The sequence below is a fragment of the Diadema antillarum genome, unplaced genomic scaffold, assembly GCF_040938485.1.
Source record: "Diadema antillarum isolate AM-2024a unplaced genomic scaffold, OU_Dant_1.0 seq00000140_RagTag, whole genome shotgun sequence".
Taxonomy (NCBI): Eukaryota; Metazoa; Echinodermata; class Echinoidea; order Diadematoida; family Diadematidae; genus Diadema; species Diadema antillarum.
The window spans coordinates 597,596-625,044 of record NW_027271217.1 but is presented as its reverse complement, the minus strand read 5'-3'; the positions used below and the strand labels follow the sequence as shown (position 1 = coordinate 625,044).

Genomic DNA, 27,449 nt, shown 5'->3' with positions numbered 1-27,449 from the left:
TTTTTTTGACCTTTAATCACAAATATCTCCATTTGGCATATATGGACTTATCGGTTTTTGCAAAGAAATTCTGCTCTGGAAAGCCCAGTGGTATTGGTACTGTGACCAGCGTGTTAATGGGATTTTGCTTGAGGCGGCCTAAAATTATTATGCTAAATTGCCACAAAATTATATTAAACCATAATTATCAACCAAATGTGGTGCCAAGCAAAAAAGAAAGCAAACAGTACTCACATTTTCTTTTTTTTTTAATGAACCTTATTATGCCTAGCATAATGTTGCAATACCTATGCTGAAGCGGCAAAAATTATGCCAAAAAGCATAACCATCACGCCTAAACTATGGCAACCTTGGGTGGTGCTTGTTGGCCACAGAACTTTATGTAGAGTTCTGTGTTGTTGGCTCGATCGCATTGTTTATCTTCAACCCAACTCGAGATGGCGCCATTGCAAAATTTTACACGTTGAGATCATTGACAGCTTGGTGCATGGAACCCGCAACGTACAACAAGCATCATATGACTCGTCGGATAGTACGCATCCGGTACGTGTATGTTTGTTTGCATCATACATGCATACATGCATCCATGCTTGCGCTTGCATGCATCAACCAAAGATCGTTGATATTTACACCTCGTTCTGTGCGCCGCCGTGCTGCTGGACCAGAAAACTGAGGACTGTCCACTCGTTTGTGACTTAATTAGTACAACACGTGTCATGACAAGCAATCATCTTTTGTAATCTGGTTCAAACATTCTATCGCCGATTGGATCAACGGAACACAATGCCACACTACAGACAGATTTATAATCAAAGTAGTGACGATGAGTACAGGCACGCCTCTCTACCTGGTGCGCGTTCTCACACTCCGCCAGCGCTCTCCCGGGATGGCACGACGGGAGAACGTACCGTTTACAAGCGGCGATGGCTCGTCATAGCCGTATTGGCTCTGGTGAACATATCTTCAGCGTTGGTAAATATTTGTTTAGATAGACCTCACTACTTACTGTTAGTACGATGTAGTATAATAATGCATGGTAGCTGTACCTGTGTAAAATCTTGTTAGAATTATATCTTCCTCTCTGTTGTTATTGTGGCAGTGTTGTCTAGTAACGTTACTTGTCGTTAGCTTGCTGTGCCAAAACAAAAAGTCACACACACAAGACACTAGAGAGGACAAAGCAAAAGACCCACGCCCCACGTCTCTCCGAACTTCAAACCTTCAAGAACAAGTTCACCATATTTACACAGATACATCATGAATTGAGTGAACGCAGCAGCAATATCTGTAGTTAGACAGGCCAAATCGTGATATTGGTCCCCTCTTGTTCTGCGTGTGCATCTTCACTATGTGCAAACTATGGTATGGAGGTTGAAAGGAGTCACCGGCTATGACGAAATGAATGGCGGTGAATGGAGTGGTGGACTATTTCATGATAATGCCGTAAGACTGATGGTATCTGTCTCTTCTCGTTGGGCTTTTTATCTAAGAAGTAACGTTGGTAAAGATTTACATGTGACATGGTCATCCTCCGTCTCCGTGAATAGATGGGCTGACCTACCGCAACACGCATCAGAGACCCCAGCCAACATGTACTAGTTACAGCGTTCCGCAACGGTGTTTCTGTTATAGGGCTGACCATGATTGTTATACTAGTACATAGATGTAGACATACAGATTGCACTTGTACACAGCTGTACTAACATTACTGAAGAAGGCCCTTGGGAACGAGAAGAGACGCATACGATCATGCTTCGGTTCATTGAACACATCACTGCCGTCATCAGTGCATCAGTGAGAGTTTGAGAAAAATTACTTGATGCATTCAAAAGTTATGAATTTTTAAAGTTTCTGTGTTAGTCACTGCTGGATGAGAAGACTACTGCAGTTTTGATAATGTCACATGCATAGAATGATATAGGGAAATATAAAGAGAATTCCACCAAATTTCAGTTTTTGACAGATAGTACACATTCCCTTGTTACTGTCCTACTATACACAGCCCAGTCGCTGTATAAATAGCGACAGGGCTGAACCGGAACGGCCCACAACAGAAAGAGAGCTCAGCGATCGCTTTACGATCACTTTGAGTTTTGATACTTGACATCATTTTTTGTCACCTCAAACTTATTAAATGTAATCTTCATTAATGACACTACATAATGTAGCTATGTTATCGATATTGACATACACATTTCACAACTTACCAAAAATGAAGATTATATGCATCTGATAATCGGGAGTTCACGCGATCGGGAATGCTCTTTTAAAGGTCACGCTGTCGACCGTGCTGCTACCAAGGAGCGCACGCACGCAGTAGATCACTGCACTTCCAGCCATGTACCACGGGTGTGTGTTTGTGGTCTGAATAGTGTGACCTATGAAAAAATCCAAAGAGGAAGAGTTACAGTGCTGTGAGTTTGTCACTGGCAACAAAATACACAGTCTATGTCGTTTCAGGTAAAGGATGATTTGAATGACAATGAATGAACATCATATTTTCATGTATATGCAGTACTGTACATGAAAATTTACAAAATTGTAGCACTATCATTGTAAACAACACTTGTACAATTGTGATTTCATTATATGCAATGGTAGAGCTGTGCAATATGTTTCACACAATAGTTCAAATTATCATACACTGTGTAGAAAGAGGCATGAGTGAATGAAAGCCCAGGAATTTATAGCTGAAATGTTTCTGTTATTAATTTTCAATGAAAATCTGATCATAAAAGTGTCATTGAATTTCCGGTAGACATATATCATGTTGTGATAAAAGATTAACTTGTTGGTCTGTTTGATCTACTGTAGGTTGTAGTAGCCCAGAGCAGATGACATAAAAATGTAACGCTCATTAATGGAGTGGTTCAGAGATTACAAATGTACCTTACAAATCGATCACAATTTGTACACATTAATGATTCTGATTTAAGCACAGCAAATATAACATGTGGTGTTCCACAAGGCACCCTTTTGGGACCACTTCTTTTTATTGTGTACATAAATGATTTGCCCAGGTCGTCCACACTCCTTTCTTTCCTCTTGTTTGCGGACGATTCAAGTCTTTTTTTGACACACAAAAATCCTACTGAGTTACTTGATATGCTGAATTTTGATTTGAATCATGTTATAATGATTGGATTCAAAGTAACAAATTATCCCTAAATCTTAACAAAACTAATTTTATGGTGTTTAGTAATACAATTACTTGTTTACCTGGCTCTATTTCAATCAAAGGGGTAAACTTACAACAGACAAATTCAGTTAAATTTCTTGGCCTTTCAATTGATTGTAAATTATCTTGGCAGGAAGAAACAAATCATTAAGTAAGTTACTACTACAGAAGCTTTTAAGCATGTTTTCTCCATATATTATATTACGTACTCTGTACCATATATTCCACTTTGTTACTTCTGTATCTTCATTATAGCATACTGGCCTGGGGGAGTTGTTCCAAAATACGCCTGGAGTCTATCTTCAGTTCAAATACAAAAGCGAGCTATAAGGATTATCAATTGTACAAATTATTTAGCGCCGGCAAGCCCACTTTTCAAAAGTGATAACTTCTTAAAGATTTTTGACACATATTCTTACTCCCTTGGGATATTTATGTACCAGTTAACCGAAGACGAATTACCTTTATGCTTTCACTCTCATGTTTGTAAAAAATAAAGTTATGTACATTCCTACCCTACCAGACAGGAAAATTCATTTCACTTTTCTCCCGTAAGAAGTACATTTGCTCTTAAAACAATAATACTCCGATACAGAAAGTCCGACATTCTGGAATAGCCTTGACTCTAACATCACTGAATCGTTGTCACTGAATTGTTTTAAAGGTAAACTAAAAAAATCCCTTGTGCAGGCTTTGTATGTCTAATCATACAACATGCAATTTTATTCGAACTCCCTCTTCTTTATCAGATTCGTCATTTATTAGGTATTCCAGGTTTGCTTTTCGTTCTTTGTGCTGAGTCATTTATGTCAAGGCTATTCCTGAATTAATGAATCATTATGTATCATGTGCATTTTGGCGCATTCTTACAGTTATGTATAACTATGTTGCTCGGGTGACAAGGAATCTTGTAAGCGTAATACAGGTGGCTACTTAGTATTTCGCTATGCTCTTGTATATTTTATTTCTTTTTCTTGCTCTTTTTGCTCTCTTTTCTTTTATACGTCCCTTTCCTTCCTTTCATAGTTTTCGTTACCAGGTTGTTTAAGAAGACCAACACTTTCATCTATACAGGGACCTATACATTACAAGGTTTGCTTTTTAGTAGGTCCCCACATGTCATGTTTGTAAAATTGTCTTCTCTTGTATTCTTTGTAAGTATGACGCTATGTCCAGTCTTATGTCAAATTGATCGTATCATGTTATTTGTGTTTTGAGATGTGGAACAATAAATCAAATCAAATCAAATCAAATCAAATCAAATCATATCAAATCAAATCAAATGGCACTATTGTGCATGCAGTTAATGTTAAAGAGCCACAAGTGCTGTGATGATTGATAGACACACTGTGTTAAAGGTACTAGCCCACATTTGCAAACCCACAAAAATCAAAACTGCATAAAACAGGTCCAATATGACTTCAAGTACAAGTTATAACAGTAACATACCTCACCTGCTGCTCTTTGTCTATACCATTCGATAAAAGAGAGAAAATCATCGTTTTAAAATCAATTTTCAAACCGGGTCAACCCGACCCAAAATCGAATTACGAGCGCGGGCTAGCTACGTACATTAACTTACACATGTATCGCATGCATGTATTGTAGTACGTGCGTGGACCGGAGCTAGCGAGCGTTTTTATACGCATGCATACGGTGCATTTTCATTTATTTTTATGAAAGTAATGGACTAATTGGAACGAAATTTTGCACAGGTGTTACTGCAATCATATCCAAACTCCATGCTAACTATGAGACCAATTGCTGCAGGTTTGCAAATGTGGGCTAATACCTTTAAGGTCATACACAGGCTTTTTTTGAGTTAGAGTATGATTGATAAAGCATGTTTGCAAGTGTGTACAGGTCAACACAGTACGTAAAATGTCCCTTGCACCCATGCTCATAACATACTGTACAATATGTGCATATTAACTCATTATCTGAGCAATGTGTTTGCATTTTCCTGTTTGAAGAGTGATGTTGATGAATCTACTATGCATTTTGCTACAACAACTGTGATACAAAAGAAGATAACAGTAAGGGGCGTGGAGATAAACTACAAAATGTAGTTAGTACTATACAATGTAAGTACTCACACACCCACACATGTCCATTTTGTTTTTGCATTGTTCAAAATTTTTTCAGTGATATATGTGATGTACACAATTGTACATAAGAATTATGCTGAGACCCACAGCAACACACACACTTTTACATTACTGTAAAAGTGGATATTTTCGCGCGACTAATTTTTCACACTTTGCCGTGTCAGAAGACTTTCGCATGTTTTTGATTCCGCAGAATCAAGACATCAAGTACTGGGACATATGGCACGCAAAAATATTTGCGTGCTTTTATTTTCGCGCTAGCTTCTCGTTGCGCGAAATGCGCGAAAATTTCAACACCGCGAAAATTTCCACTTTTACAGTATAGGCCTAAACACACACTACTAGCATCTCTCTCTCACATGCAGTGTACAATATATAATATGTCTATACACATACTGTACAATGTACTTATGGACATACCATACAAGTGTGTGAGGATGTGTACAGGGCACATTTTGTTGAATTGTATCATTGCATGTCAAACAGCATTAAACACTTCTTCCACAGTGCCCAAACTGTGAATGGGATTTTCAAGAGTTGATCGAGTGAAATCTGACAACATTTGTGTCTTTTTAACCCTGTAATTACCATAGACAAACTGTTAATGCACAATGCTATTAACCTATTAGTAACTGAACCGCCCAAACCTGCCTATCTTATTACTCCCTTAAGTGCCCAAAACTGCCCATTTGTTTTTTTTTTTATTGTTTTATGCTTTATACCAAATTTTTATTGTTTTCATATACAACGTAATTTGAAAGAGGTCAAAGGTCAACAAGAGTATGTCAGAATTACTTCTTTGACACACAAGTCTCTTGGTAAAGTCTTGATATTAGGCTTTCAAGAAAAAAAAAACAGAACTTACTTAGAATAGACAAAAATAAACATGTTATGACTATGAGCTACTTTATTGGTTGAAATGAGAATTCAGCTCTTAAACTGTTTGTGAGATTAGTACTGAAAACCACTTTATGAAATGTTAAAAAGCTTACCATTAGAATAGGAATTCATAGTTTCTTTGATGAAAATCGAGTTTGGAATGGCCGAGATATCCAAAAACAAAGTAAAACAAAGTGATCCTAATAAAAGGTGGGTCCCACATTTTATTAGTGTCAATTTGTTTGTATAAGGTATATCTCTGCCATTTCACAATCAATTTTCATCATTTATAAACTTTTAATTTCTCTTAGAATGATACAATGTAGGCTCTTTCATATTTCATAGGAGGTTTCTTACTATCTCTCACACACACACACACACAAAGTTGGAAACCTGAAAATGGCTGAAATCCCATCTCAACTGAAACTATACCATCCCTGTAGTTGCCAAAATGAAAGTAATGTTGCTGTACCTTTTGACCAGGGAACAATAGGCCATTATGTAGGGAATCTTCACTTGCTGAAATGGTGATGCTGAAGAGGGTTTATCACCACTCAAAGAAACATGCCACCATGCATTGTGCTGGTTTAACTCAATGTCCAATGAAAGAATACATCATACAGTACAGTATACTGTACATGTACTTGTACAGTGTAGTGATGGCAGACTTAGACTCTGACCTTCTGCTATTGTTTTTCAGTTTCTTGGAGCATCCATGCCGTGATAATCTTCCTGTACATGTGCAATAGTGATTCTATTTTTAGTGCTTTGTTTACCTGTACTGAGCATTTCCTATGTTTGTTATACAATGTGAGCTTGAATATTCATTTAATACACTGTGGAATACATATTTTGTGTGTACGTGTACATGTAAATCTGCAATATGACTTACACATACAGATTACAGTTTGGTGTCATATGAATGCCTAAGCTGTTCATGATGCTCTTTTTGTCTGTTGCAAATAGTCTTGGCTGAGTATACTGCACAGGGAATATACAATATGTGACCATGCATCACAAAACCAACAAAAAGTCACATTCACTGATTTTATGTCAGGACTCAAAATAGATGATAATCAAGTTCAAGTTGTTCAAGTTGATTTATTTCACTTCCAACAAATAATTAGAAATACAAAGAAAGACAAAGAAATGCTCATATACACAGACGTCAGGAAATCAGTACCACAATGCGATAAACAGAATAACATTGTAAAAAAGATACAGGTAAATTATCAACAGAGATACAAATACATGTAACTGTTACGTCACTGTGGTAAATGCATAAACAATATTGCTGGAAATGGAGGGGACTGCTAGAAAGCAGAGCTTGTAAAATGCAGTCCCCTCATAGAGAAAAAAATATAATTGCAAAACAACAAAAATTTCCCTAAGAAGCAGTAGCAAAAAAAAAAAAAAAAAATACAGACAGAGTAATACACACATACATGCACACATACGGACGCACATTAACAAACACATGGCAGCTCTCTTGTAAGGAAAGATTGATGAGAGGATAGAAAGATATAGTAGTGAAGAAGGTAGTAAGTCCGAGGTGGACAAGGGGGGGGGGGGGGGGAGGGGAGAGAGAAGAGGGATATGGTGGGTCATAACCAGGGCACTGGAGGCACAGAAGCACGGGCATGCTGATGAACAAAGAGTAGTGATGGTAGATCAAGATGGGTAACCTAATCAATCTTGAATTTTTACATATTCTGAAAGAGCAAAACATTGTGGTAAAGTGTGGGATCCTAAAACAAATAGGAAATTGTGTTTTTAGCAGTTTTTCTAGAACACTTTTTTTTTGTTTGTTTGAGAATAGTGTGTTCAGATGTATCGTAGAGTCCCCTTTTCATTCCTTAGAAATGCTTTACACACTCTTCACTTTAAACTCTAATAACTTTTTAAAGAATGGTATCACTGCTTTGAAAGTTGGTATGAGAAATTGATTTAATGTGTCAATAGAGCATGATCAATTTCAGCTTAATATGGTAATCCCTTAATTGTTTATGCTGTGTGTAGTTTCACATCCTGTTTTCGTGTCATTAATTGCACAGCTAGCACAGCTTGGTCAGAGTATTAAAGTGCTTGAATATAACCTAATATTAGAAATTAGAGCCTCTTCCCTCAGTAAACTTTTTCCAGAGTATGTATTTTCTTTTCCTTTATAAGATAAGTTTAAAGGAAAGTCCATTTGAATTGAGTTATAAAATATATTATTTTAAAGCTTAAATGGTGTGTACAGTTCTGGTCAAGGTGAAGATTTAGCTTTTAACGTTTTGTGAGATATTCAGAAACCACTCTATGAGATGTCAAAGAACATGCAGTTCTAAGGGGTATCAAAAGTTGATTCGATGAAAATCGGTTTTGAAATGGCTGAGATATCCAAAAACAAGGTGAAACAAAGAGATACTAATAAAGTTGGGGCATGTCGCCTTTTATTATTAGCACTTTTTTGGATATCTCAGCCATTTGAAAACCAATTTTCATCAAATAAACGTTGAATCCTTCTTAAAATTACATGCTCTTTCGTATTTCATAAGAGGCTTTTCATTATCTCACTTAGGAATGTTCAAAACATGAATCCCTACCTCAACCAGTACTGTACAGTCCCTTTAAAATCTGCTCTTTCACAATCTGTTCTCAACTGAAAATTACTGCCTGGTCCCTTTTTGTTGGCTTTGTGGTGCATGACCACATACAATGTATGTTACAGTTACAGTAGATGAATTGTAGCATGTCTTTCTTTGAAAAAAAAGCCTGCACAATACTGTAAAACAAGTAATGTTTGTGTGCATTTCAATTTCACAAATTTTGCTAGAACCGAGATTCGCAAAATTAAAACACACGCAAAAGTTCTTGTCTGCACTACAATGTGCGTTGAATGCCAGGATAAGTGGTGAAAATTTCATGCCGCAAGAAAGGCAGTTGGCTCCACTTCGTGACAATTTCATGCCATGAAAGATATCATCTTTACAGAATTAGTGCCAGTGGTGGGTCATCAGACCCTGTGTACTAATACAGTATATACAGGATCTCACTCAGTCTTATTGACAATCAAACTGTAAAGAACTTGGCAGAATGGACACAAGCATTCTCTGTTGTCATGGCATTATGTCAACTCGTGGCACAGCTGGCAAAAATCAGCACTTTTTTGTCATAATATTCTACTCAATTATTCAAATTCATGAAACTCTTCCGTTGAGGGTGTTTTTCATTGCTACTAATTGAATAATTGCCTTTATAATACATCAACGTAAATAAGCACTGAATTGATCAGTGTTTTAGTAGTAGCCATGACAAATAGGTGTAGGGATACTTGAGCAAGATTCGAATTCGATTGTACATTGCAGGGCAATTTGTCAATCAGTTGCAATTCTACTCAATTGTGCCACCTTCTCTTCCTCGCGGTGACTTGACTCCACTGGTCTACATATGCACTGGCAATCCTAATGAGTGTCGCACTACGTTGACTTTTGCAGGCATGGATAAGCTTTGCACCCATCGCCAACTACGCAGCGACGTACATGAACACCACTGATGCGAACATTAACTGGCTGTCCACAGTGTATATGGTCACCACCATCCCGTTTGGGTTCGTAGCAGTCGGCATCCTGGACACCTGGGGTCTGGCGCCCGTGGTAAGTGAGCGGCTGTTTGGTGCAGCATATCACTGTAAGATTCTGGTTAGAGAAACTATAATTTTCAGTGGGTTCCCCTGCCAAAATGATCTGTCCTTTGAAAGGAATGGTGTTGTGTAGTGTAGGTTGAGGTGAGGATTTGGATTTTAACCATTTGCAAGATACAAAGAATTCACTCAATGAAATGAATAAAGAGTATACGATTCAAAGGGAAATTCAAAGTTTATTTCATGGAAATTGGTTTTGAAATGGCTGAGACATCAAAAACACAAAGTAAAACAAAGTGATTCTCTTAAAGTACAACTGTAGGTCCCACCTTTTATTAGAATTGCTTTGTTCTGGATATCTTTCATCAAATAAACTTTGAACTCCTCAAAAATTATAAGCTCTGCCGTATTTTGTAAAAGATTTCTTTCAAAAAAAGAAGTTATAATACCTGAATCCCCATCTCAACCAAAACTATTCCCTCCCTTTAAGCCTCTAACTTGTCAAGCTCTGTATTTGCTGATTTGTCAACTGCACCCAAAGTTCTTGCCAATGGTGATGAAGATGAAAGAAAGGAACAGCTTGGTACCTGTGCCACCTATGGTGGTACCAGGGCCGGCGCAGTGTTTTCAAAAGTGTGGGGGCCCACTTCCAGGTTTCTTCAGCTTACAAGCAAAAAATGATAAAAAAAAGGTTCTCAACTCATCTCTCCCAGTCCACTTCCGGGTTTCTTCAGCTGATAAGCAAAAAAAGAAAAGAAAAAAAAAAAGAAACGACGTCCTCAGCTCATCTCTCCCTGTCCACCTCTGGGTTTCTTCAGCTGACAAGCAAAAAAAAATAAAAAATAAAAAAAGGTCCTCAGCTCATTCTCTCCCCCCCCCATTTTCAGATGTTATTAAAAAAAAGGTCTTCAGAGAAAACACATAACCTTACCGCCGCCATACTTCAAGATCTCTATCTATTTCTATTTTAGTGCCACTTTTTTTTTTTCCGGGTTGAAAAAAGTGTGGGGGCCCAAAGTGATGACACCTTACAAACGTGTATATATTCCTTTGTATGGTGCACAAAAAGTGTGGGGGCCCGAGCCCCCGCGGCCCCCACGGCTGCGCCGGCCCTGGGTACAATTACACAATTACACCCAAGGACATGTGCAGATACCTGTGCTACATGTACCTACATTTGTACCCGAAAGAATGTCTCTTTTTCAAACTTGTTGGTTATGCTGCCCCTGAGCGAGTGCACCATACAGTGCTTGAAAGGTCAGCGGGAAGTGGAAAATTGACTTTTTAGCTCACCTGAGCCAAAGGCTCAAGTGAGCTATTGCGATCGCCCTTCGTCCGGCGTCCGTCGTGCGTCGTGCGTCGTGCGTCGTCCGTCGTCCGTCGTCCGTCGTCCGTCGTCCGTCGTCCGTCGTCCGTCGTGCGTAAACTTTTTACATTTTCATCTTCTTCTTGAAAACCCCAAGACCGATTTTCATCAAACTTGGCAGGTAGCATCCCTAGGGGGTTAGGAACTCAATTTGTTAAAATGGGCACCATGCCCCACCCAGGGGGCCCCCAGGGGGGCCCAAACCCCCCAAAATTAAGGAATCTGTAAAAATCTTCTTCTCTAGAACCAGAAGTGATAGAGCTAAGTTAATAATATGAGTTAGTACATTGATGACTGTAGTTTCAAGTTTGTTCATGGCAGAAGCAGGGGTGCCCCCCTTGGGACCCAGGGGAGGGGGGGTGGGGAAGGGTTCTAATGGGGCCTAAATTGTACATTTTCATCTTCTTCTTGAGAACCCCATGACCCATTTTCACCAAACTTGGCAGGTAGCATCCCTAGGGGGTTAGGAACTCAATTTGTTAAAATGGGCACCATGCCCCACCCAGGGGGCCCCCAGGGGGCCCAAACCCCCCAAAATTAAGGAATCCGCAAAAATCTTCTTCTCTAGAACCAGAAGTGATAGAGCTAAGTTAATACTATGAGTTAGTACATTGATGACTGTAGTTTCAAGTTTGTTCATGGCAGAATCAGGGGTGCCCCCCTTGGGACCCAGGGGAGGGGGGTGGGGAAGGGTTCTAATGGGGCCTAAATTGTACATTTTCATCTTCTTCTTGAGAACCCCATGACCCATTTTCACCAAACTTGGCAGGTAGCATCCCTAGGGGGTTAGGAACTCAATTTGTTAAAATGGGCACCATGCCCCACCCAGGGGGCCCCCAGGGGGCCCAAACCCCCCAAAATTAAGGAATCCGCAAAAATCTTCTTCTCTAGAACCAGAAGTGATAGAGCTAAGTTAATACTATGAGTTAGTACATTGATGACTGTAGTTTCAAGTTTGTTCATGGCAGAATCAGGGGTGCCCCCCTTGGGACCCAGGGGAGGGGGGTGGGGAAGGGTTCTAATGGGGCCTAAATTGTACATTTTCATCTTCTTCTTGAGAACCCCATGACCCATTTTCACCAAACTTGGCAGGTAGCATCCCTAGGGGGTTAGGAACTCAATTTGTTAAAATGGGCACCATGCCCCATCCAGGGGGCCCCCAGGGGGCCCAAACCCCCCAAAATTAAGGAATCCGCAAAAATCTTCTTCTCTAGAACCAGAAGTGATAGAGCTAAGTTAATACTATGAGTTAGTACATTGATGACTGTAGTTTCAAGTTTGTTCATGGCAGAATCAGGGGTGCCCCCCTTGGGACCCAGGGGAGGGGGGTGGGGAAGGGTTCTAATGGGGCCTAAATTGTACATTTTCATCTTCTTCTTGAGAACCCCATGACCCATTTTCACCAAACTTGGCAGGTAGCATCCCTAGGGGGTTAGGAACTCAATTTGTTAAAATGGGCACCATGCCCCACCCAGGGGGCCCCCAGGGGGCCCAAACCCCCCAAAATTAAGGAATCCGCAAAAATCTTCTTCTCTAGAACCAGAAGTGATAGAGCTAAGTTAATACTATGAGTTAGTACATTGATGACTGTAGTTTCAAGTTTGTTCATGGCAGAATCAGGGGTGCCCCCCTTGGGACCCAGGGGAGGGGGGTGGGGAAGGGTTCTAATGGGGCCTAAATTGTACATTTTCATCTTCTTCTTGAGAACCCCATGACCCATTTTCACCAAACTTGGCAGGTAGCATCCCTAGGGGGTTAGGAACTCAATTTGTTAAAATGGGCACCATGCCCCACCCAGGGGGCCCCCAGGGGGCCCAAACCCCCCAAATTAAGGAATCCGCAAAAATCTTCTTCTCTAGAACCAGAAGTGATAGAGCTAAGTTAATACTATGAGTTAGTACATTGATGACTGTAGTTTCAAGTTTGTTCATGGCAGAATCAGGGGTGCCCCCCTTGGGACCCAGGGGAGGGGGTGAGGAGGGGTCCTTATGGGGCCTAAATTGTACATTTTTATCTTCTTCTTGAGAACCCCATGACCCATTTTCACCAAACTTGGCAGGTAGCATCCCTAGGGGGTTAGGATCTCAATTTGTTAAAATGGGCACCATGCCCCACCCAGGGGGCCCCCAGGGGGCCCAAACCCCCCAAATGAAGGAATCTTTATAAATCTTCTCTAGAATCAGAAGTTATAGAGCTGAGATAATACTATGAGTGAGTGCATTAATGACTGTAGTTTCAAGTTTGTTCATAGGAGATCCAGGGGTGCCCCTCTTGGGTAGGGGGGGGGGGGGGTGGTTGGAAGGGTCCAAATGGGGGCCTGAATTGTACATTTTCATCTTCCTCCTGAAAACCTCATGATGGATTTTTGTCAAACTTGGCAGGTAGCATCCCTAGGGGGTCAGGATCTCAATTTATCAAAATGGGCACCATGCCCCACCCAGAGGGCCCCGGGGGCCCCAATCCCCCCAAATTAAGGAATCTTAAAAAAATTGGGCCCTTATTGTACATTTTCATCTTCTACTTGAGAATGCCTGGTCAAATTTTGGTAGAGCTGTGAATAAGATTAGTGACTGCGTGAAAGGTGAACTTGCGATACTCAGGTGAGCGCTAGACCCGCGGGTCTCTTGTCTTTTATAAGTCTGTAGAACTTCAAGATATTTTGTATGGACAGTTATGCTTTCATAGGAGGTTTCTCATTATCTCCCCCCAAAATGTTAAAAACCTTAAATTAGGTCTCAATCAAAACTGTACGACCCCATTAAGTACCAGTTGTTCTTTGTATCCATTCCATTTGGCAGATCATTCTCGGAGCCTGCTGCAACATGCTGGGCCTGGTGATACGCTACCTAGCAGTATTTAAGTTCTGCCAGGACTACCGGTACGTGGTGGTGCTGGTGGGCCAGGGCGTGGCCTCCCTGGCCCAGCCGTGCTTCCTATTCACGCCCACCAAGGTGGCGGCCACATGGTTCCCGGAGAGCCAGCGGGCCACTGCGAACACCCTGGGGTCCACCTCCAACCCCTTGGGAATCCTTCTTGGTATGCTCCTCTCTTCCATGCTGGTCACAGATGCCGATGGTGTAGAGTTTCTGGTACGTACTTGTGTACAAACATCCCTCAGAGATATACATACCACATCGTATAAGAAATGTATACACATACAGATATGGATACGAACACATGGATACATTGGATTATAATCAGTCCCTTTCTATTTTATTTTTCTGATGTATGATATTAAAGCTGCCCATTTCTTGCTAAAAATTAAAACTTAGAACTTCCAAAATGCAATGTTGAAATGGCATACTTTCCTTAACACTAGATTCACCTATTGGACCAAGGCTGTTGTGTTGAAACATGTTTGATTCTGTGTAAGTCTTATTAACATTTCAGAACCTCAAGGGGATAGGGTTTATACTCGTCATGTGTGACCATGCATCACAAATCCAACAAAAAGTCGCACCCCTTGATTTTACATGAGGACTCAAAAGAGGTGAAATGGGTCCACCAAGTGTATCTTGAGTTTTTCTTATTTTCTGAAGGAGCTATTCTTCTTTTACATTATCTCTAAGTTGGGGTCATAAATTGAATGAGAAAGTGTGATGCAGAAAGCTTTCATTAGTTGGGGAAATCATACAATAGATTTAGGCTTCTACCAACCTTTATTGACTTGCTGGCTAGCTTTTGTCCACTCCTGTGGACTTCCTCAGGTCAAGTGACTGACACAGCTCATCGCCAATCTTCGGTCCAGTGATCAAGAGACAAGCAGGCAGTGTCAGAGAAACGGTACAATCACTTGGCCTGAAGAAGTCCACAAGAGTGGACGAAAGCTAAATTGTTTGTTTCAGCAAGTCAATAAAGGTTGGTAGAAGCCTAAATCTCCTATTGTAATGAGAAAGTGTGTTTTTCTACAGCCCTTTTTTTTTGTAGTGTGTTGTGATTAGGTATGTCTTAGAGGTCCCTTTTCATTTCTTGAAAAATCCTTTCTTCACTTTCAGCTCTAATAACTTTTGTAAAGATAATGCTACTGCTTAAAAAGTTGGCATTAATCATGGACAGAATGTAGTGATAGACCATGCTAAATTCTTAGCTTCATCTGATTTTCCTTCATTGTTGTTGCTCCAGTTGTTTATATCATATTTTTTTGTCCCATTCATCACACAGCTATCACAGTTTGCTAAAGATTAAGCGCTTGAATAGACCCTGTACTGCAGATCCTCTTTTCTCAGTTCACACTTTTCCAGAGTATGTGCTTTCTTTCTGATATTTCGATAGGTTAGGAAAGTACATTTGAATTGAGTTATACATCATTTTAAGCTTTAATAGAGCTTTCAGAATGTGCCATGACTGGCAATTGTTTGTTGTTTTTGTGATGCAGGGTCACAGTGTATCATATTTCTCACTTAAAGCGCAAAATGCAATATCTATTGTATTTCGGTGTAGTATGGCTGATTTTCCTTCTGATTTTTCTTGATGTTATGGTTTTGTTTTTGTTTTTTTTTCTGATTTTTCTACATAGATAAAGAGTTGAGAATAACATTTGTACCTGATTTTTATTATTTTATTTATTTTTTTAGGTTTCCTTGCATGAAAAGTCATTGCATTTTCTGTTTTTTCTTGCAGTTCAGAATCAAATAAGTATTGTTTATGTGTGTTTCTCAATTTCTGGTAATGTATTGCATTTATGTATTATCATTCATGATCATTATGGAGTAATAAATCCGATCAAATTCTGCTCAAGATGTATGGAATGATTGTTAATAGAAACCCCCCCCCCCCAAGCTTTAGCAACAATTTAAGATCATTCTTGAGACAATGGTTAAAAAAAAAGAAGTAAAAGAAGATTGATAGGCAAAGAGTGAGTGAGTGAGACTTTATCTGTGCTCTTTTTCTTCCACTTTATTCCCTACACAGCTGCTCCTGTATATGATACCCGGTGTGGTGAGCGGGGTACTCGCTGTTGCGGTCATGTGCTACTGCAAGAACGCCCCACCTAGACCGCCTAGTGCCAGTGCAGCCTCCCACCACGAGTCCTTCATTGCCGGCCTGAAGAAGGTTCGTGTCTATGTGCTGTGATATCGCTTTTGCGCTTTGTGATTAACAGTCAGATGCATTTTTATGAACCACAAATAGATTAAACAAAAGTGAAAAAAACAACAACCATAAACAAAACAAAACCTAAAAATATTTGCTTATGGTAACCGTGGAGAAATTATTCATGTGTAGTGATGCCTACGCATCCTTACGGAGGATTGCATATGATATGTATGATTTTAGGAGCTTCTAAATCCAGTGAAATGCTAGTGTGTAGGTTTGGCAAGCCCTTCGGACAAGCTTAAATATTGTCACCAAGAATCTTCAGTGCAGAAATACACTGTAGGCACGAGATCTGAATACAACATGAAAGAGGTCTGTGGCTGTCATACCTATAAAACAGTTTAGCAGGTTACAGGATTGTGCAAGGGTACATGAGGGGTCAAAAATGTCAGTCTTGTTATTCATGTATTATCATTATTATTTTTTTTTTTGTGTGTGATGTCTGGTATTGCGTGGACCAGCTCATTACCATCAGAGCCTTCTGGGTCTTGTGCCTCGTGTTCGGAGCTGGACTCGCTGTCTTCAACGCCATCACCTCCATCATGGAAGAAGTGCTCTGTCCGCAAGGCTACAGCGATGTGAGTTCTCCTCTACCCCTCTTTTTTTTTCAATCCTTTAGGGGGATGTTTCACATTGGATTTAAGATGATTTTAAAGTTAAAATCAACTGCCATGTTATGGCATATCCTTAGTCTCCTTCTTGAGGTGAAGGGTTTACATAGGTAAATATTTCCCCATAGAGACGTGTGTTAAAATTCAAGATTCAAAATTTCTGTAAAATAGCTGGTAGAAATGAGGTTTTCATCTTTGGTAACCTGAAAAAATGAGGTATACCTTTTCATCCATCAAATTTCCAAGGGAGTGTTCTTCAGCTCAAACTCTGTCCAAGGGTCTGCTAAGCCAGACTGCAAGTTCTTTTTACTCAAAAAATCACATATTTTCTGTACATGCACCCAATCAAAATATAGTCTCTTCAAATTCCGTGAGAAAAGCTTTCATCCTGCAACCAAAATGCAGTTTGTAGAGGAATTCATACTCATGATCTACAGCTATTCAGTTTTTTGCCATACTGCATGTATGATTTTTAATCAATTTTTTCTTAATTTATTCTAGTATCTTTGGTATGATTTTGTGATGCGGTCAGAGATATTCCATTTTATTTACAGGTGTGAGCCCAGTAATTAATATTTTTAGGATAGACTTCCAGTGCTCTCTTCAGGAAAAAAAAAAGTGTCCGGCAATAATTCATGTTGAAGTACATGTACAGGTAAGCCTTGCATTCTGGTGCGATTTAAGAGGCAAGTCAGGCGAAAAAGAAAAAGAAAAAACGAACTTGTGAATGCATGCAGCAGACTACATCTGTGAATGATACTGACATGAGCATACAGAGTGTGGAACAAAATGCTTGACTTGAGGAATGGTATTCACGTTTTATAGCGAGAAAGATGCTGGAGATACATGGTATGATGTCTTTTGACAAAATACCTATCTTTACGTTTTGTTTGTATGTGCATGTAATTTGCTGCGACTATGGCTGCATTTATCTAACTAGAGAGAGAGAGAATCACGTTTCAAAACGCGTTTGGAACGGTGTTTGCGAATGTGGTTTGAAATGCGATTCTCGGGATGCAGCGTTTATCTAATCCTCATTCAATCGCGCCATTCGACCCAGGAAGTAAAGGTTTACTGCATACAACCATACATTTCTCATCATTCACACACAAATAATGGGTAGAAAACACAACCGAAAACAACTGGGAGTTGACCTTGAGATATAAACGTGTTTCAAAAACGACATTGGGTTTATCTACTCACAGAATGCCGATCGTGGTCTGAAACGCGTTTCAAAACGCCCTTTGAATGGCGTTCAGTCTAAAACGCGTTTGAAAACATGGTTGCGTTTATCTAACCCCGGAAAATGGCTCAAACACGTTTAGGATGGTGATTCTGCCTCAGAAAAGTTTTAGATAAACGCACCCTATTTTAGATGGTAGAATATGTTGATGGATTTCTTCCCATCCCAGTAATTGCCACAGTAGGCCTTACTGCTTGCAGCTTTTGAGAATTTCTCCTCTTTGGAAAAAGCAATTTAGCTGCTGATATCACTATTCTGAGAGGAAAATCTAAATTCTTTGTGAATCATTGGTAGATCTTAGTTTTTATCTTTTTCGTCTCAGCGAGTTTGTCTATGTCTGTTTCACTGTATTAGAATAGAAGCGAGTTTGGGGAGGCAGTGTACTGTGAGTTATTTCTTCAGGAGTAATGTCTGTCTGATTCATACATTGTAAGTCAGCCGCTTTAGCATAGATTTGACACATTTTTGTTTCATCCTGGACAATCCATGATACAAATCAAGGGGTCTGCCAAGAAAGGGTGATTACTTTCAGCAAGTAAGACAGTCATTTGGCTACACAGGATGTACAAAGAGAACTTCAGTGCTATGCTTTCTTTCCCTGCTCTATGCTTTTTGCAAGATCTACAATGTGGGTTTGTTTATTCAGGAATACAGTGAGCAACCTCTCTCCCTTTTTCATCTCCCCCTCCCCTCCCCACCCTACCCATGCAGAACTTTTCTGGCATCTGCGGGGCCGTAATGATTGGCAGCGGCATCGTTGGGGCGTTTTTGTCCGGACTCTACGTGGACAGGACGAAGAAGTTTGGCCTAGTGGCCAAGGTGGCCTTTGCGCTGTCTGCTGTGTGTGCTGTTGCACTGTCCATAGTAAGTTCCTTTGCTCAATTCCTTTCTACGAAAAAAAAAAAGAAAAGAAAAAAAAAAGAAGTAAAAAAAAATTAAAAAGGATATGTTGTTGCTCAGTCTCATGACAGGAAGGAGTGTTGTTTACATGGCTTGCCATAATTACCTTTTTACTGACGTGTGCCAGACACAAAGAAAAATAGAAAACATAATCCATACAAATTAGCCCTTGATATATGAGTACTTATTATTATATGTCTTTTTTCCCCCCAATGTGATGTGTGATATTGAAAGTATTGCAATATGAACTCTTTTTTCCTTATTTCACTGTTAAAGATGAGAAGGTGAGATAGAGAGCACTATATATATTTCTTTCAGAAATTAATTTTCTTTTTTTCTGTTGGCATAGTTTCTTGGCAGATTTGTAATATATCATGCACTTGACATCTTAAACAGTTTTATTGCTTCACTGTAATATGTGTTATGCTAATTTGTACCTATACTCCAATGAAAATATGCTGTGGTGGGTATGTGCATTTTTTTTTCTCAAGAATTGCAAAAAAAGCTATCAAAACAAAAAAGAAAAACAAATGCAATTGCTTTCCCTTTGGTCATGTGACATGTGACACTGAGCAGGAAACATCCTCCTTGTAGTGTTGGTAATGCATTTGTCCAAAATAGCTCATTCTCACATGGTGAAAAAAAACAAAAACAAATATGAAATGATACATGTACATGTAATATTGCAAATGAATGCTCAACATTACAACACATGCTAGAAATCTACACCAAATGATAATGAAAGAGTGATGAAAAAAAATAAGTGAAAAGCACACTGTCCAGTATGAAAATGATAACAGCACACAAAATCTGTCGAATGAAATTTGAAGATGTCCTTAAACGGAGATGCTTAAAGGCTGTGTACAGTAATGGTTGAGGTGGGGATTCATGTTTTTTACATTCCTAAGTGAGATAATGAGAAACCTCTTATGAAATACGAAAGAGAATGTGATTTTAAGAAGGATCCAATGTTTATTTCATAAAAATTGGTTTCCAAATAGCCGAGATATCAAAAAAAGTGATAATAATAAAAAGCGACATGCCACAACTTTATTAGGATCTCTTTGTTTCACTTTGTTTTTGGAATTCTCAGCCACTTCAAAACCGATTTTCATCAAATAAACTTTTGATACCCCTTTAGAATTGCATACCCTTTTACATCTTGTAGAGTGGTTTCTGAATATCTCACAAAATGTTAAAAGCTAAATCGTCACCTCGACCAGAACTGTACACACCCTTTAAAATGTACAAATACTATATAACGATATGAATGAATGAATGAATGAATGAATGAATGAATGAAAGTACTTTTTGTATGTATGAATGAATCTACAGATAGTATCCAATGCAGTAGTAATCATTATACCCCCGCCAAACGAAGTTTGAAGGGGGTATATAGGAATCAGCGGACGGTCGGGCGGTCGGGCGGTCGGGCGGTCGGTCGGGCGGTCGGGCGGTCGGTCGGGCGGTCGGGCGGTCGGTCGGGCGGTGACAAAAAGTATGTTGCCATGGTAACAGCTCACATATTATGAGCCAAAATGATGGAAAATTTTGTGTTGCAAACTACTTCCTCAGTTTTTGCCCAATTTCCATGAAACTTGGTACAGATGTGTGCCTTTGGTTGTAGATGTGCAAGACGCATTTTTTGACAGTACCCGAAAGTACGTTGCCATGGTAACGGCATATTAATGGCAGAAGATCAAGGAAAGATCTTGCGGATTTAACTACTTCCTCAGTTTTTTGACCAAAGCTTATGAAATGTTGTTTTGACCAAAGCTTATGAAATGTTGTTTGGCGGGGGTATAACCAGTCGCTGTAGCGACATTTCTAGTTGTTCATGTTTGAAGTTACATTCACTAATGTAGGAAAGCAAGGTAAGATGATAGGAACCAGAAAATAATGTGAATGGTAGTCAAGTCTGGCCCCTTGCAATTTAGGCATGAAACATACAAAGTATGTTTCTTAAATTTGTTACTGTTCATTAATGTATTACTGGTTAAGTAGTTACAGTGCACTCCCATTATAACGAATACAGTTATAATGAAATTCCAGTTACAATGAAGTACAAATTTCAGGCCACAGCACTATCCACTTTATGTATTTTATTGTTTATTTGTATGTACCGAAAGAAAACTGTTGTCCCAAGGACTTTGTGATAATGGGAGTCCACTGTATTGGTAAGATACTCTAATACTGAAAAAGAAAACAGAAATCTGATTAAATTATCAATTCATCATAAAAGCTGTCTACATATAACAAAAACAAAAAGTATCTTCATTTATAAAGGACAGTACCAAAGGTCACAGTGGTTAATTCAAAAACATTCATTTGTCTATTGTTTTCATTCATAAAAATGTCTGTAAGTAGGGTATGTTTGAAGCTCATCATGGTGTTTTTTTTTCCTTTTTGCAAGCAAACAGCAACTTTCATAAAACGATCCAATGCTGAAACATCAAAAACAAAAGTGACTAATGTGGGTTTGATGCCCAGTAGAGGTTTCCCTATGTTTGCAAGTTAGTAGAGAAAATACATGATAGTGGAAAAAACAAACAAAAAGACATTGATGCAAAAGATTGTTAGATTCAAGAGCCCGTTTCTCTTTGCGCAGCTGTCTAGGTATCCTCATATGCCCGCCGCCATTGTTGGCACCTGCGCTGCTGTTGGTTTCTTCGGCTTTGCCCAGTTCCCTGTCTCGCTAGAGCTGGGCGTCGAAGCCACGTACCCAGTGTCAGAAGGGACAAGTGCTGGATTCCTGATCATGTCTGGGTAAGGCTCTTCCTAATTTTCTTTTTTCTTTTGTATTTATCATTCTTAAGGGGCTTTCACACTGGGCTTGTATAGAGTTGTGTAGCGTTGTGTGCCAACAACTACAAAACACGATATTTTCGCGGCATGAAATTTTCGCGAATTGGAACTGACGGCCTTTATTGCAGCATGAAATTTTCGCGAATTGCCTCTAGCATTCAATGCATACAGTGTAGACAAGAACTTTCGCGTACATTTCAATTTCACAAATCTTGGCTCTTGCGAAATTCACGACTTGCGAAATTCATAACTTGCGAAATTCGCAAAATCAAAATTCACTTGAACATTCCTCGTTTTACAGTTTGCCGAGCTTACGCTATCCCATGCTGTGCCAATGCTGGCGTGCATAACAATACATTGAGCGATATAATGATTACATGGGGTACATAAAAAAAAATTAAACATGTTTGATTTTTTTTTTGGCACATACTTTTGGCATAGAGCACTCGATGCAAAAATAGGCAGTTCACATGCAAGTTGACACAACACTATACTACTGTACGTCAATGCATAAGCAATAGCACGTTACCATACCCAATTCCAAAGAAAAATCCCTTGAGGCTGGATCCACGGGTTATTCAAAATGGTCTCCTCATTCTTGCAATTGCTTGCTTCTGTAGAAAATTGTTCATGGGTGTGCGGCGTATTTCAGCATAACGGTATGCAACTCTATGCAGGTCTGATGTGAAAGCTCCTTAACCCTATTCTAACCGGGCTATTTGAGACCAAGTTTTTACTGGTGGGGGGGTCAGATCTCGGCCACCGATTGCATGATCGCCGCAAAATTTTGCCTGAAGATAGAGCTGGATGTCAACTACAAGATTATGTGGTCATACAAAAGAAAAATTTTGATTTTCTATTTTTAGTTAATTAATTATGCAAATTCATGCATGAAATCATATTTTCACCTATAACTCCATAAAAAAGACTGAATAATTGCTAAATTTTTGTGTAAGAGTTCCTCAAGACACATTGAACAATTTTCTTGTAAAAATATAGCACAATCAAAATCAGTTTTTTTTTGTTTTTTATTGTTTTGTTAATTTCTTATGTATTCATTGTTTTTTTGACTTTTGTTTTCTATTGTTTTTTGGCCAAAATTTGTTGCAGGCACTTTTCAAGCTTATCTACATTATAATTGATTAATTTCATTGGTTATAAGTTGAAATAATCTTAATTTATATCAATTTAACCAAAAAACACAATTTACATTGGATTTGCACACGATATCATGAATTTGAGCTGTTTTCGGGTTGACATGCATACACAAAACATTACGTAACTTCAGAACGGTGTACCCGGACATGGCAAATTTGGTCTCAAAATATGTGGGAGACTTCAAGGAAAAAAGTCATGAAATGATGCGGCAAAATCTTTGCGCATTGCGGAATCGCGGCGAGAAATGTCGAGGGGGGTCAAATTGACCCCCCCCCCCCCCCCCCCCCCCCAGTTAGAATAGGGTTAATCATTGATGATAACTTTGAGTTAATCTGATGCAGAGTTATTAATTCTAAATTCTGTAAAGTTATACCCACTCTCCTTAAAAGTTGGATGATTAACAAAATACTGAATTTCCTCAGGAAAGAAAAAAAGAAGCAAAGTTGTCAACCCTTCCTGCCACGTGCTAGAAGTGCAGTATGGTTGTGCAGACCAGCACACTTGAGGGTATTTTACAATTGTGAAACATGCATGAGGTGAAGCCGAGTGTATTTTTTTACCTTTATGGGTCAATGCCAGTCAGCTACATGTAGAACTTGCTCAAATGTCAAGATGTCTGAAGAGGTTCGTTCCAAACATTTACGCACTTGGAAATCCAGCCAGCACACATCACAGTATGTACGTACAAGGTGCATAAAAAAAGGCAGGCAGGTGGCCCAAATTAGGAGTTGTTTACAGACAGGATTGAGAACACATATGATAGTAGCTGCGCGTGACACGCTTATAACAACTGATTGAGTGCGCATTCCTAGTGTAGACATTGTGACGTCAGTGACTGAGCAGTTATGCTTTCTCTGTATAAATGTCCCATAGGATAAAACGCCATGCTATTCTGCTTTTTCATTGCACACTTTTTGCATGGCCGTGCATGTTGGTAAGGAAATCATGGGCTCACCGTGACTCATTTCAGCGCTTTTAATTGGCTACATTCTTGAAGGTCCAATTTTATAATTGGTCCTACATCAGGAACATATATGCATCCGCTGCAAGTTTCAGTGTTTGGAAAGCAATCACTGATAAAGCAGTCACAGTTGGCCGGTTGTTGACAAGGCTTTTGTCACAGTAGCTGAGGCATTTTGGCTTGTCACTGTTGCAAAAGTGTTGAAGAAAATGGGATATACCTGAGCTGTTTATGCTGGGCTTTATAATATTGTCCCCTACTACTCCTCCTCCTCTTCATCTGCAGGCAAATACAAGGGATCCTACTCATGCTAGCGGCCCAGTGGCTAGCCAATCCACTCTCTCCAACTCAGCAAGCCAGCAGCACCTGTCAAGTCACCTCGGCCACGATACCCGGGAACGCATCCTCCCACCTCTTCTGGTGGGGGGATGAGCACGAGGAGATTGGGTTCAACAGCAGCAGTGGCATTTCAAATGACATGTCATGTGAGCTGAAGAAAAAAAAAAAAACAAACAGACTTAAAGCGATAATGAGTCAGTCAATGATGTTTGGTGGTAGATTTACAGGAATTGTTATTAGCTTTGATGTTGTGTGTACTTTCTGTTGTTTCTTTCAGTTAGCTTCTGTCAGCGTACTTCTCAAGTTTTGTGCTGGTGTCATAGTTTTACTGCCACCAGAGCAGCATGGAAAGGCCTACACACTCTCAACTTTGTTAAAAAGTTTATATTCGTATGAAGATGCAGCTTGCATACTAGATTTCAGTTATATTGAATTCACCCCTAACTACCAAAAAAAAAAATGAAAAAAGATGAAAAAAGCAGTGTTGGTATACAGTCTTCTGAAGCGTAATCCTAACCTTGATTTAGAAATCACCTACTGTTACTCTGCTTAGCAAACAAGTAATCAGTACAGGTCAAATTTCACTTTCAGAGAGATGTGAAAAAGTAAAACTCAGGCCCTCAATTTTTTCTGCATGTAGGGAAGTTTCGATATGCTTTTACATCAGGTAAAAATTCTTGATCAATTTTGTATGCACAACATGATCTTAGATGTTCAGCAATATAGTTTCAATATCAATTTTTGTAAGCAAATGCAACAGTATTTTACATGAAGTGAGGAAAATTTATGACCTCTTCTAGTGCAGAGAATGATATTCCTTCTCAAAATTGAATAGCAATTTTAGTTGTGAATGTAGTGTGCTGCACAAATGCCATTTTGTATAGAAGTCATACCAAAATTCATAGCAGCCAGGAAAGTTGCTCCCTGCAATGCGTTGTGAAGTTGATGGTACAATGATGAAAGGATGATTTGGAGATGTGATGCTAGACATGGATGGATTTGACAAACATTTTTTGTTGTTGTTGTTTTGCCCCTCTCACAGTAACGATGCTCTTTTACGGGGGATACGCAGCTGTCGCCGCGATCATCTACATCCTTGGATTCCACACGAAGTACAAGCGGATCCGTGCCGAGCACTGCAACGCGGCCGACCACATCCTGAACTTCAGCCGCAGGTCTGTGGGCGAGGGGGGGAATGTCATCTACTGATGCCTGCCGTCGCCTTGGTGACAGGTGGGATGATGGAGGCCAGTAAACTGACGTGCAGCGTGGTTGGAGAGATCTGGCAGAGGTGTAGGGGACACTGTGGAGCTTCCTTTACGTGTCTTTCCTGCATGTTTCATGTATTATTACTATGCGTGACGTCTCTCAAGAGTACAGAGACTCTCTGTTCAAGTGGACAGCTTCCATGAAAGAAGGCTTCGACAGCATTCTTTGTAAAAGAAGATAAAGACCGCATTCTGTGTTTGTTCATTACATCAATCAGGGTGCGCCTTTTAAGCCTCCCCGCTAAACAAGTTCTGTTAAGGTGACATCAGCAATGCTAGAGTAGAACGTGAGCATGCCATAGAATATACCCGTCATTTGAATGTTGTGTCCCGAGTAGAGGTCCACTGGTGTGTAAGGAATACCTGCATTCTAAGAGCATAGGGAAGGGCACCCCACGTGACTTGAGGTAGTCAAATTCTGTTGAGGTAGTCAAATTTCTGAACAAGATTCCTTCTTCCGCTATACTCCTTCCCCTCCCACCTCTCTCCTTCCCCTGCTCTCCCCCTCCCCTTCCCCCTCCCCTCCCACTCCCCCTCCTGTTGTTGAGATATGTTGGAAACCTGCAATGACTTCACTTCAGCATGCATGTCATTGTGATCTATTTAACCTTGTGAAACCCACAGTGCTGTGATGATTCCATACGCTTACGTGAAACAACACTCAGAACCTGAAGGGCCATCAAGGCCGGAAAGACTTATGTGATGGGATGGATGTATAGCAAAGTCATCATGACCTGCCAACTGGCATGAAATTAGAATTGCATCGCAAGCGGCAATTAAGAGGGGTCCATTCATGTGGGCATTGCTTACAACCGTTAGAATGCACTCCCTATTGTGTGCTAGAGACAATCATTTTAATCTGTGGCTTCATGAATTTCTACTTTTGAAAATTCGTGATAATGATTTTAAAGGTTTGAAGAGATCCTATTTTGGAATTGGAATCATGCCTAGAAAAAAATATATTACAGTGATGTGGTAAAGGAAAATATGTTTGCATGTGTGTGAAAAACAATGATTGTTGTATTACTTGATACTTGATACTGTAATCCCTCTTGCAGCTTCAAGAAGCTATACAGGGATGAACTACACATGTGTGCCATTGGGAGGTGCCATGGTGATGATCTCTATTTTATATCTCTATCTCTGCATTGGTTGCTCCACAGAAAAATGACGGGTATAACTCAGATCAAACCACACAAGAGGGGAATGGGAGGCTGAACGCTCTGCCTAATTAGTTGTAGGAAGTAACAAGTAAAGAACGTCCTCAAAATTTAAGGGCATCTGTGTTATGCACATCAAAGTGATTCTATAGAATGGCTGCCGAAGATGGAGGACATGGATAACATGTCTTCTTATTGAGACACCTGGTCGTGGAACTTATCTGGGTTATGTTGTATGTATGTTGTGGGTGTGTGAGCGTGTGTGTGTGTGTGGTTGTGTGTGCATGGGTATGTACATATTCAGAAAACTTGACTGTCCAGGCAACGTAGCGTGTGTGTGTGTGTGTTTATTTAGATAGTACTTCTGCCCATAGTGTACTTGACTTTGTGAACTGACATGTATATTTTGACTCTAGCTTGTGTGCCAGACACTAGCACTAGTTTGCCAAAACTCTTGAGCTTTTTGTACAGCAATTTAGTCTTCTGGAATTGTACTTTAACCACGAACCTTGCACTTGAGACATAGAGATATATGAATAGATGGCCTCTGCCTACAATCATGCTCTGGAGGTGACAATGATAGAGCACTTATCCTTTCTCAACAAACAAATAAGCAGAGAGAAAATGGAAGGCATTAGTTACTGCAATAGACCGTTTCTGTCATGTATTCAAATTCTATGCATGCTGTGTTCACACCAAAGATTGCTTTTAGGTCTATCGCACTTGAGCGTATCGAGCCGTTGAATGCCCAACG

General features: G+C 39.8%; 1 protein-coding gene across 1 annotated transcript; it reads left to right on the top strand.

Moving 5' to 3' along the window:
• Positions 1-675: 675 nt before the first annotated feature.
• On the top strand, positions 676-25,955 carry LOC139727662 (solute carrier family 49 member A3-like). Its single transcript, XM_071638640.1, has 9 exons — positions 676-972; positions 9,645-9,803; positions 13,955-14,245; positions 16,068-16,208; positions 16,712-16,828; positions 18,816-18,968; positions 21,613-21,770; positions 24,214-24,413; positions 25,292-25,955. Exons 1-9 carry the CDS (start codon positions 784-786, stop codon positions 25,474-25,476), a joined length of 1,593 nt encoding a protein of 530 aa, XP_071494741.1. The 5' UTR covers positions 676-783; the 3' UTR covers positions 25,477-25,955.
• Positions 25,956-27,449: the final 1,494 nt, after the last annotated feature.

Coding starts and splice junctions, on each gene's coding strand:
- LOC139727662 (XM_071638640.1), top strand. CDS start 784: ATGCCACACTACAGACAGATTTATAATCAAAGTAGTGACGATGAGTAC. Junction 9,804..13,954: donor CCTGGGGTCTGGCGCCCGTG/GTAAGTGAGCGG, acceptor TCCATTTGGCAG/ATCATTCTCGGAGCCTGCTG. Junction 16,829..18,815: donor GTCCGCAAGGCTACAGCGAT/GTGAGTTCTCCT, acceptor CTACCCATGCAG/AACTTTTCTGGCATCTGCGG.